We start from the raw sequence: 12,106 nt of genomic DNA on the forward strand, positions 1-12,106 counted from the left end.
ACAAGAAGTAGAATACGGTCTAAGAAATACGGCGATGAAGGTTCATTCTCCTCTTCTACCTCCCCGCTGTCCCTTCGGTCCCGATCTCAAGCTGGCACCCCGGCTTCTCCCCATGGTCCTGCCAGCAGAGAGAGGTAAAGAGCCACAGAACAGCAAAAGTGTCTGAGGGTGCTTCGTGTGCCTTGAACAAGGACTCTCAAGAGTGAGTGATGCTTTTTCTGTGCGAGGTTTTAATTTTTTTAATGCCAGCGTGGGGCCAATAAGAGGTTTAAAGACTTGTAGAATTGACTAAATGCAACCCTTGTACATAGGCAGCTGTTAGTCTTCCGGAGATGACCCTGTCCTTAAAGGTGCACCCACACTAAAGATGGTACCTATTCAATTTATCATTCCCTGAACTCTATATGTGAACTGGTACAAATGTATCCTGTGCCCAGAATATTGCAAGGGAAAGTGCGATGCCATGGCAGCATGAGCTGATCTAAGTCAGCACTGCCATGTCTCTGCCTCCTCTCCTCCCGGCCATGTGTTCCCACCTCCTTGCTGGCTTGCACTGGCACAGCTGGTTCAGAGAGCTGATCTTAATAAAAACTAAAGCTCCCTTCCCCCACTCCTAAAATGCTTCATTTTTTGACTCCAGCAGCTCCCTATATTTTCTGTCTGCTCTATGCTGTCTGTAGGGGACGGAGTGCACGCCTAGGACGGGGAGGGACGGTGGGGCTGGGTACCATAAGCACATACCAGCTCGAGCTGCTGAAGATGAGATGAGTCTATGACGGAGGGAGGAAATTAATCCAGGTTTCATAAGACCAAGACTAAATATCTTGAGCTGTGGATCTTTTGCTGACTAAAATCCTTGTAGCTCCGAGACACTTTTAGATTTTTGATCCATCCGGATCTTCCTCTTGGTCTGCTGTAGGATTGTAGGCTAATTCAGGCTGGAGGGGACCTCAGGAGGTCATCTAGTCTAACACAGCTCCCTAGATTTACTGTTCATTTGACTGTATGTTTACTTATGCATGCGCGCTAAGATGCACAAATACCTATTTGTTAGAAAACAAGACAGCAGCGAGGCAGCTCTATTACCCAATTTTGTACCCTTAGAAACTCCACCCTGAAAGCTTCACCCCTTCAGTATAAGGGGGTGGTTGGAGGGGGGAAAAAAAAAACCACCACAACAAAAAAAAACCCACCTGAATGATCTGTAGTGAGAGGAAAAATGCAGCTTTTTTGAAATTGTCCCTTGGAGACAGACACTTGCTATTCTCCAGCCAGCCCCTTCCTGCGAGCGTTGGCGGAGCATGAACTGTGGTGTGTCAGTTGTGACTTCTCACTCTTCAGCCTTTCCAAATGCAGTTTTGGCAACTTGCTGTTTTGAAACTGTTTCATTTCTTCCCCATTAGTATCAGTGAAGTGAAAAGAGGCTCACCAGCTTAATGGGCATATATTTATTACTGTGTTCTTCCTTCAATCATGTTAGCAGCGGGAAGAGCTGCTCATGCTGTCCCAGACACAGCAGAGAACAATGGATCTATCAGAGTCTAAACAGCATCCCTTTTGGAGAATAATAGCTTTTCTTAACAGTGTTGATGAAGAGCGAAGAGGTCCATTTGCAGTAAACTGTACTTTTTTTTCCCTCTGGTCTCTTGCAGGATACGATAAAACGTAGATGTATCGGTTGTCCTGCTGCTTCCTTTTCTTAGCGAGGAAGTAGCCTGTTTGCTGGTCCAAGGGCTGAACTTGGACCTTCTCTCTTCTGCAATCTAAATATTCTTTGTGACACTAAGGTGGTCTAAGGTGGGTCAAACATTTTGGGCATCATCTGCAGACTGTCAGAGGACACAGGGCACCTAGGGAGCTTGGGCAGAAGTGTTGTAGGTTAATGCACCTTAAAGAAGCCATGCTAAATGCTGCTGTTGATGCTCTTACTCAGTTACAAACCGGCTTTGCTTCATCTCATCATTTGAGGATTAAGAGAGTTTATCTAAAGTCACGTCTAGATTACAAATCAAATTAGATTCGCAAGCTCCGTGTGGCTAAAATAAGCCGAAACAAATCTGATCTTGAGCAACATAGTTGGATTAGCAAGCCTGGTTTCCAAAGCTGTGCATGAAACCATGTAATGGCATCTAAGTCCTTCTGCAACCCTGGTGCAAGTAATGGCTTTCTGTGAGTGCTTCTTACTCTGCTTAAGTCTTTCCAGTAGAATGCTGTGAGGATTAATTAGCTAATGTTTATTGAGTGCTGCAAAGCTGCAAAGTGTTATTTAAATGCTATCTTTTTTTATCAGTCGGGACTTGATTCTGTTTCCACCTACACTTGGTTTTGTATCTGTGTAAATCTCTGTACTGCACTGGAATTGCTCGTGGTTGCCAGTCCGGTTCCCAACGCCGAGGCACTTGCCTTGCCATGCTGCGGTGCAGGCAGGTATCTCAGCCGATGCTCTTCAACATGTGGATTTGTTCGAAGGCTTTGGGGTTCTGCAGACGGGCAGCAGCTCGTGGTGCCGTGACTCAGCAATGCTTAGGACAGGGAAGGAGTTTTCCACTGGCATCCAAGAAGAGCAGTGGCTTCTGGTGCCTCTTCTGCTGACTTATTTCAGTGCCAGGTGCAGGGCAGAAAATGTGTAAATATCCTTTGTGTTTATCCCACGTATGGGGTCATTTGAGCTTTATCTCCTTAGAGCTAAAACCTTTTAAACGTAAAGATTATTAGGAGCAGGGTTGTAAAAGGTCCATTGGTGAGCTTTCCTACTGAGGAGCAAGTGTAGACAGTGGTTTATGTTAGTTTGTTTTCCATGTTTATTAGTAAAGCCAAGCACCAGATTCCATACATATTAGCAGGTGGGGTTAGGCACATCAGCCAGGTTTACAGACATTCAGGTGACATTAAATGTGGAACCAAAAGGTCTGGGATTCCACCATTGTAAATCTATAAATCTTGCTAAAAGCACTCAGCCCTAACTGAATGCTTTGGCTGGAGCTTGTGGTGTGCATTTGTCTCTATGTTAAATATCACTTTTCAAGAAGTGGGATTTTGGGACTGAAGCTGGAGAGAAGTGGGAGAAAGCCACGCAAAGCATGAGTGATCGCACTCCTGGGGGAGAAAGTACGGGTGGTGAGCGAAGCAGAATGCGTTGTAGCTCTGTCGGGCTGCACCAAACTGCCTTGAGTTTGGCACTGGTGTTTAGTTTTAGTGAAATACTAAAAATAGGTTGATACTTATTTCTTTTCATGTTACTGGCTGAGAGGTTCTGGGGATGCTGCCTGGAGCAGACTGACCACCAGAAAGGCCTTTAATAACTAGGAAGGCGGTAGGGAAAAATGTGGTGCTGTAAGAGAGGATGATGTGTTGGAGAGTGCAACGCAGCGGGCACTTGGGAGACCTTCATCCATAACCGTGTGAACTTAAAAACCAGCAAAACCTCTCAGAAGCGTAGTGAAATAAAAATGAAATAACGGTGATGAGAAGCACCTGCTATCTAGGGTGGACCTTCTATTTCAACAAGTGGGGCTTCAGCAGTGAGGCCATGGATGGATGTTCTTCTCTAGCTGCACTTGCTACAGATGCTACCTTCCTGCCAAAAGGGCGGCGAGGAGCAGTTTCAAATGGAAATGTCCCATGGTACTGCTGGCAAAAGGGATCGTGTGAGTTTTCCGGTATGTTTAACCTTATGATGAAGATTAATATGAGCTAACTCTGCTGACGGGGTGTGGTGGAGCTGCTGCTGAGCACTCCTGGTTCAAGCTGGTAGCCCTGAGAAAGCACCAGATCTGCTCAGCTAGATTTGTGGGAGATCTGTTTGGAAAAGGTGTAGTACTTAAGTCTGGGATTCCTAAATGTTGTAGCATAAAATCTTCAACTTCCGTCAAACTGCCATTGGAATCCTAAAGATGCCCTATCTTTGCAAGCTGTGCTGAAGTCGGTGCGAGCTGCAGGTGCTTGATGCTTCGGGATGTTTTCACATCTTGAGCCAAACCCAGTTTGAGCCACAACTAATCACGTGGGTCCTATCTTAAAGTCAACGGAGAGAAGCAAGCACTGCTGGAGTGCAGGTTGTCCAGCCTGTACTGGTCGTCTAGTTATGATGAGTCGAGCTGTCTGCTTTCTGCCTGCTGACAAAGGAAATGCAGAGAATTTTCTGCAGTAGGTATTTATTATTTGTAGATGTCTATTAGAGGGGATGAATCCCACCTCTGGTGTCTTACTCTGGCCATTTGACTACCAGTTAAGGGATCCAGAATGAAGTTAAGGCTTGTTCAGAGTCATCGCTATCGCTTGACGCTAATGTGATGCCAGATCCCTGTTGCTGGTCTGAAGTGTTCCTTGGTGAATTTTCCAAGCACAGTAAGTTACGCCTTTTGAGCAAGGTTTTCTTTTTTTCTTTTCTTTTTTCCCTCTGGTTTCCTATCATTTAAACAATTGGGATTATTGGAAAGTGCATCTGGTTTTGAAGGCTGTCCCTGTGAATGGACACGCACATGAAAGCAGCTTGCTCCTCTTTTTCAGAATGAGCTTTGCTGCATCACACGTTCCGCTCCCGACACCCAATATTTGGGATTCAGTGTGGGATAGATAATCCGCGCTTTGCTTTAATAAACCTTGCAACTCCCAGAGTGTGAAACTACTGGCAATTTCTGATGGGGTGCAAACTCCAGGCTGTTATCTTATTAAAATCAAGATTTCATGGGTGCAGGTGGGGTCTTGTGAAAGGGTGAGAACTTCCCTGATGGAGCGGGAAGGGGACGAGCAGATTTTGAGATGGAACTCTGTCTCCACTTGACTAGACAGATGAAATAAATTAACTAAAAATAAATATATAATGAAACAAATTAACTAAAAATACTCATTCTTCTGAGGATTTCCTCTTTGGCCTTGTCTTTACCAGGGGAATTTTGCAAACTGTTGTGAGTGATGATGGTGCAAAGTCTAACACAGGTAGACCACTTTGCAGAACTTAAACTGCTGTGTTTTCTCTTAACGTGGGGCTCATCTACCATGTGACTCTTCATTACGTCTTTGAAAATAACTGCCTTGTCATTATGCACGGTTAACGTGCGGTTAGTCAGTAAGGGCTTTTCTCCGTAGTTATTCCTGATGTGGCATACCCAGAGCATGCACCCCTGGGTTTCAGATCATTTCAATGTCTACTACTCTATTGTGCAAGGGACTCAGATCCCGTTGGCACGTGCGGTCGAGGGAGGGAAGCGTTGGAGCATCTATTACAGATTCCCGACATGAAATCTGCCTTTGTGGCTCCATGGGCTGCAGGGAGGTGGTTGCTGGCAACGCAAGGGAGTAGGTGGTGTGAATCTGTCGGTGCTCTCCTGACCTTAGACCCCCGAGGCCAACTTCAGCGATGCAGTAGGTGGTCTGGATACAGCCAGCTGCACTTGTGTAGGGTGGAGCTGGCCTCTTGTTTTAGCAGCGTTGGAGCAGGCTGTAAACAGGGGTGAACAATTTGTAAATGTGGTTTTCTAATCTAGGTGAAACTTTGTGCAGTGGCAGGGCGGGGTGGGAAATCCCATCTTTGAGTCCAGGACCATGAAATCTTACTGTATTTAATAGGAAGGAAGTTAATCTCTTAGGAATAACTGGTACCCTTTGTAGTGTTTCTATAGTGGCAGGTGTTAGCTAATAGATTTAGGCTGGATATATTCTCTAAATAAATACTTTTTTTCGAAAGCTCTCTCTAAGCTGTGATTCTGCTGCTAAATAAGGAATGCTAATGAATGTCCTGTCAACCAAAGGTCATATCTATTCCCCAAGAGTTATTCCAGTCTCTAGCTCCTTACCACAGCTTTGGTTCTCTTTAGGTTGTGGCAGTCTTTGATACCCTTCCTTGAACGTCATAAGCGTGTAACGTTTCTGTATAACTGAGTTCAGTTCTGAGTTCAGGGTTTTAAAGCGATCTGCTGTAGGTGGTGAGCAAAGCAGTGAGTATCTCTTCCTTGAAAAATTGTAGAAGAAACAGAATCCTGGGAAGGATGGATGGAAATCTCATCCATGAGTCCAGTGGTCCTGAAGTGCTGGTGCTGGGAGCACTTGTGAACGGTCCTGGAGCCGATTCCTCCACGACCATGAAGGACGCTTCTGTGAAGCAGAGCCTGATCTGTCCTGGTAGAAGGTTGCAGTGGCCACAGGCTGGAGGAACTTGTCCATCGCTGCCTGCTTAAGTTTCTGGGTGGACAGTGGAATATGTTAACAGTGCTCCAGTGCTCCTGCCCCCTTGTCCTCCGGGCTGCTTTGGTGTAAACCCATGTGTGAGCAGGTTTGGTTCTTGCACCCAAATGTGAATGGTGGCAAAACTCTGATGTGGCTTTGAGCCAGTAATATACAGCAAAGCTGATGTAAAGGAAAATCATCTATTACAGGAGACCCACCCAGTATAGGCTTACAGATCATGGACCTAAATCTAACAGAAATTGAGCACGAATCTGGAATCGTTCCACGTGCTCCAGCGAAGATACTTTGGATTCACACTAGCGTAAATGAGACCAAAATCTGGCTGCTTCTTGAAGATGGCCGGAGAGAGCGTGAATGAAATCCCCAGCAAAAATAGAGACTCGCTCTCAGAAACGAGCCCCCCAGCTGGCAAGACTCGTCAGAGTACTGGAGCTATTGAAAAATGCTGCAGACAGAAAATGAATTAGAGGATAAAAAAGTGAAAATGAGCTGGCAGAATCTTTAGGTGACTCATCAGGTGCATCTTGTAAAGTCTCTTTCTGAGAAGTAATGAAATCGCATGTTCTAACAATATTTGCACTGCAGCAGGAAAATGCATAAATATTGGGATCAATTAATGAAATTAGATAATTTGACCAAAAAAGCCATAGCACTGGCTCAGAAACCATCCCTCTTCCTTTTTGCTAGTCTTGGTGCTTGCAGTTGGAGAGGAGAATCCTGTGGTTTCGTTTCACATCTAAGATACGCGAGACCTGGGCAGCCACAGGGTTACTGGGATGCTTTGGGTAGGCACCTGTGGCTCGAGGACTTCCACTTCCACCCCATGGAAGTTTTCGAGCTGGTGGGCGGGCAGGTGCAGAAAAGCCACGGTAGCTGTCTGGCTGTGCAGCCTTTGGATTTTAGGATTGGTGAGGGTAGACACATCTTGTCTCTGCCGACCACAAAGATTGTCTCGTCGTGTCCCTCAACCTGTGTTTTTCAGCTGTAAACGGGGGAATAATGATTTTCCTTAAAAAGGGAAGTTTTCCTCAGGAAAGAGCCCCGTGGGTACGTGCATCAGCCTGTGACATTTAGATATTCCAGTAACTCATCGCACGCAGTGGAGTTCATCACGGAGCTCCAATTCCGGAGTGAGAGCTGAATTTGGAGTGAAATACTGGGGTTGCTGGTATCAGTGGGTCGCTTTATGCTATTTATAATAGAGTAATTACCATATTCCGACAGTATTTTAATGGATTTATATTTGTGGAAGGCACTAAACCTCGGGTGAAGAAGAATGGCAGAACGGGGCTGAATTTATACCGTAATAATGATAAAATCTTAAGCGTGAATGCCTGTATTGCGGAATACGCACGTGGCGCTTGGGTGGGTATTCTGGTGGGTAATCGTGAGCTCTCCAAGCAAAAAGAGCTATCGCCGTCTTTGGATTTATCAACAGCAAGAGCAGAACTCATCAGGTTAGCCTACCCTTGGGTTGGCACTGGTACAACTGTTGTTGGAATAATTTGTCTGGTTTCTGGCGTCCTCGATTCAAGAGGATGTTGACAAATTGGAAAGATGTAAAAGAGCCACGAGGGTGGTTAAAAGATTGGCAAAAGCGCCTTGCCAACGAAACAGCCAGTCTCCTGGCTCGGATGAATTTTGTTGGTTTTTTTTTTTTTTTTTTTTGCTTTAAACGAAGGTTAAAGGGTGGCTTTAGCAGCTCCGAGTACCTGTGTGAAGAACAAAAATAGACAGCGCTGGAGGCTGTCAGACAGAGGTGTAACACAAGCCCGTGCCTGGAAGTTGAAGCCAGACTTGAGCTGAACAGAACAGTTTTTAATAGTAAAAGCAATTGATCTTTTGTGATATTTTACAGGAGTCCTGGTTTTTCATCCTTCTCTTGAGCATACTTGGAAATGGGAAAATGGGGATTTTTTTTTTTTCCTTTTTTTTTTTTTAGATTATAATTTGCATTTAGGTGTAATTCATGGAGGAAAGCCCTCTGGCTTTATTAAGCAGGGAGCAAATTCTGGGTTTATGTATATGCCAGAACATCTCGTGGTGATGTGCACCTACTCATTAGCTCTACCTGCACCTCAGGTATGATGTTTCTTCCTCGGTGCTCAGAGATCTCTGTCGGAGCCAGATTTGAGGTGTTTTGATGCTGCTGAATTACAGTCAGTAAATGGCAGTGGGCGCTCGTGAGAGTTTTAAATGAGATTTTTTCCCCTTTGCGAGCATTTTCCGGTGCGTTTCCCTTGTGAAAAATGAAAACTAGTGGTGGTTTATTCTGAATCCAGGTTTTATTTGAAGACATATTTCTTATATTTCCCTGCGGGGCTTGCTCCACCTTTGTTCCCCAGCAAGCCTCGATTTCCGCAGGAAGCTCGTCCAAGGAGAGGCTGTGCTAAATTTACCTTGAGGTCTACGTGCGGCGGAGTTACTGAGATAATTCTCGATTTGTAAAGCTTATAGCAGAGTGTGAAGTCTGGCTGTTGTTATTCTTTCTTACTATTTAATGTAAGAAAGAATATCTTCTCTGTCTTGCTGGTCTCGCTGGCCACACAGATTTGAAGGCGCTCGGTGTGTGTAAAGGATCTTTAAATACATCCTGGAAGGATGCAGAAAATGATTCTCTTCTAACGCAGTCCCTCGTGTTCATTTACTACAGCAGCTAAAAGATGAATATTTGGGGTTTGGTATAAAACTACACTGCTCGTTTTTTTAAATGCAATGTTCTTTTGTTTTTCTAGCTGTGGGGAGCTCAAAAAATAAAGCAGGTAACGCACTTTTTTTCTATTTCATTATTGTTTTCAATTATTGCTGCTTTTTTCCTTTTTGCTAAGCGATGCTGTCCTCTTCTCCATTATTGACTGTGCCAGTTGCTGTTTTGTCTTGCCACAGAAATGTAAATGCAGAGAACGCTGTTGCCACCAAAGAGTCTGATTTTTTCTTTCTTTTTTTTTTTTTTTTGTATTTATATACTTTGATGTCTTCATTTTCTCCTTCCTGTCTAGTCAAGAGATTTCTTGTCTCCAGTCTTTTGAAAATAGTTTGACAGTTCTTTGGTAAGGCTTGTAACTGTGTCGTACCTTCCTCTTCTGCAGAACTGATTTTTCATCCCCAGCCAGTTAATGCTGCTGCAGCCTCCTGGGCTCATTGTAAAATTTGGTGAAAATGGGCCAAGTGAGCTTCATTGTCTTGTTTATCAGTAAAACAGATTTAGGATTTCCGTGGAGGTTGGGCTGTCCAGGGTTGGCTGAGAAGCTGCGGATACACGTAAAGGTTGAATTATCTGGCAAATCCAAATCCCATGGCACATGAGGGGATTTTATGGTTGGACTGGATGATCTTAAAGGTCTTTTCCAACCTAAATGATTCTATGATTCTATGATTTGGGTGACCCTTATGGTGACAACCGGAGTGGGCCATACCTGCACGTTTTCATCCCAACTCAGCCGGATCCCGAAGCAGCATTTCAGGCTTCCTACAACGTGCCGTGCGGGCTCCGGCAGGCGTACCTGCAGACAGGGAGGATGTTCCTCGGACTGAATCCGTCCGCCGTGGCTGAGCCACGCAAGTCCTTACGAGGGTCTCCCGCGACCCGTTGGCTTCACGAGCGGCGTAAAGCGATTTACACCCTCGTTCCCTCCCGAGCAGGCAGTCCTGCCCTCCCCATCCCTCCGCCACGGCCAGGGCTTCTCCTTTCTTTCACAGGGCAGAGTTTCAGCCAGGATATTAAGCTGCACCTCGGTGAGGATGTTGAGGACAGGCAGGGATAGAAAATAGGTTTCCCTTTTCCCCTCCTAAATCTGCATTTCCCCCCCTGGGGTTAAGGTACAGCGGTGGGTCGCCTTTGGGGATATTATAGTACCAAGAAAGAGCCACTTCCCCTATTTCAGCTTAAATTCTTTACTGCTAAATTATTTCAGCTTAAATTCTTTACTGCTAAATTATTTAAGGAGAGGGGAAAGCAGCGGCAGAAGGAGGTTTTGTGGAGGCTGCTGAGCAATAACCGCCTTTGGTCGGAGCTGCAAAAGCGAGGAGGGTGCCGAGATGCGTGAAGCGCCCGGCACTCGGTCGAAGGCGCCGTCCGTAGAGGCCGAGCGCTGGCCTCGCTGCGCCTTGCCCACTGCTGCTGTGCCCTCACTCTCTCTGTTTGCTGACTCTTTTGCAGGCCATCATCCATCCCGATACAAACGAGACCATCTTCATGCCTTTCCGAATGTCAGGTAGAGTATGTCCCAATCAATCATTAATTTTACTGGGAATTTGTACAAAATGTTGGGGTTTTTTTTTTTTCCTCCTGTTTTTGAATTGCATCTTCATGTCAATTTGCATCTAAATGTCAACATTTAGACCAAGATCAGAAAGTGAATTCAAATGCCTAAATCCCTTTGCAGTCGGGGAGAATTAGGATCCTAAATGCCTCTGCGAGATCTAGCGCTTAATATTTTCCTTTCCTTCAGATATTTTAACGTGGACTCAAGCTAATGTCTTTTCTGGCATTTCTGAGGTATCCGTCACTATAATGGGCATTTTAATTTTGCAGTAAACGGCGACGCTTGATGCCCAACGAGCAGCTTAGGGTTTTACTCTCCAGGAGAGAATGGGATGAGCCCTATTTTTCCACGTGCGGTGGTACCTAATAGCCGTGGCTTTGGGAGCCCAGGAAGGATCAGTTTGTCCGTGGCTTAACCAGGCTGCTCAATGATTAAATTGTCACCTCCTCCTTCCAATTTTGGGGTGTCCCTCTGCCACGCACAGGTCCACAGCTACTTCTGCGGTGGGTTGAATAGCAGCTCTCTTGAGGATGCAAGTGCAGCCTTGGTCCTTTCCCAAAGGACCTGTTCAAATAAATAGGACCTTTTCCATATTTTTTGGGGGGAACGTCTTCACCTGAATACCAGGCACAGAGGAAAAATAACAGGGCTTGTGGGTTTTGTTCTCCAGTTCTTTGAAGAAGGATGACGTTGAGGGTGAAGTGGAGGGGAGAAAAGCCAGGGCCCACTGCTTTGCTGCCTTGTTCTGTATTTTTTTTTTTAAATTTTTCTTCCTCTCAGGTCTTTGCCCTTTCCAACTGTAAATTGGATCCATGAGGCTTAATTCAGTAATATTGGTAAAATGCTCTGAGACCTTCTAGTGGAAGTCATAGAGATGAATTATAATTAGCACAAAAATTGGCAGACTTAGCAGGGGAAAAATGTGAAGCATTTGATTTTTGTGGCGCTCAATAAGATTTGGGGTAAAGGCTTATGTCTAATATAGGGAGCTTTAACTTACACCTATGATTAAAATAGTCCCTCTCTCCTCCATGATGCAAATATACTTTCTTCAGCTTATAGCCGGGTCCTTTTTCTACCTAGAAATAAATGAGCTCTCCTGGTACAAAATGGCTAGCGGAGAGGTTGATAAAGCAGATGGTGAAAGCGGGAGGTCCCACCTATGGTGGCATGGTCCTGCTCCTTGACTGGCATGGGCTCTGCAGCTTGTTAGATGGCTCCATGAGCGTCTTCAGCACGCTCTCCTGGTGGGACCAGGCTCAACAAGAGGGGAAGGGGCACCGAAAGCTGGAGAGATTTCTCCTGGGTTAGCGAGGGTAGGTTGTGGGAGGGTCTGATGAGCAACAGAGCTGGCACGAGGGAGGGAACAGATTGTGTGACTGAGCCTGGGAAGGGGGGCAGGATCTCCCCCTTTCCGTGGCAGCGAGCCACTGGGTCAGCTCCGTTAGCACCACTGCAGCAGCATCCTGGTCCGGACCGAGCAGCTCCTGGTCTGAGCTGTGATCCCTTCTCTTCTGCTGATTTGAGTTTTTGCTGGCCGCCTAGCCCAGCCCAACACCACGATGCCCTCTGAAGTGCTGATACCGCGTACTGGCACAGACTGGGTTTACTGGAATAAGCTTTAGGGTCTACACATTATAAGTTTCAGGGAAACT

At 45.6% G+C, this 12,106-nt stretch overlaps 1 protein-coding gene across 1 annotated transcript in view; it reads left to right on the forward strand.

Annotated features, from left to right (window-relative positions):
* Positions 1-12,106, forward strand: part of SFXN5 (sideroflexin 5) — a 106,699-nt gene that overhangs the window by 33,773 nt on the left and 60,820 nt on the right. The window contains 2 exon segments of the mRNA XM_075709044.1: positions 8,922-8,948; positions 10,346-10,400. Coding sequence (XP_075565159.1) covers positions 8,922-8,948; positions 10,346-10,400 — 82 coding nt within the window.

The sequence above is a fragment of the Pelecanus crispus genome, chromosome 4, assembly GCF_030463565.1.
Source record: "Pelecanus crispus isolate bPelCri1 chromosome 4, bPelCri1.pri, whole genome shotgun sequence".
NCBI classification, from domain to species: Eukaryota; Metazoa; Chordata; class Aves; order Pelecaniformes; family Pelecanidae; genus Pelecanus; species Pelecanus crispus.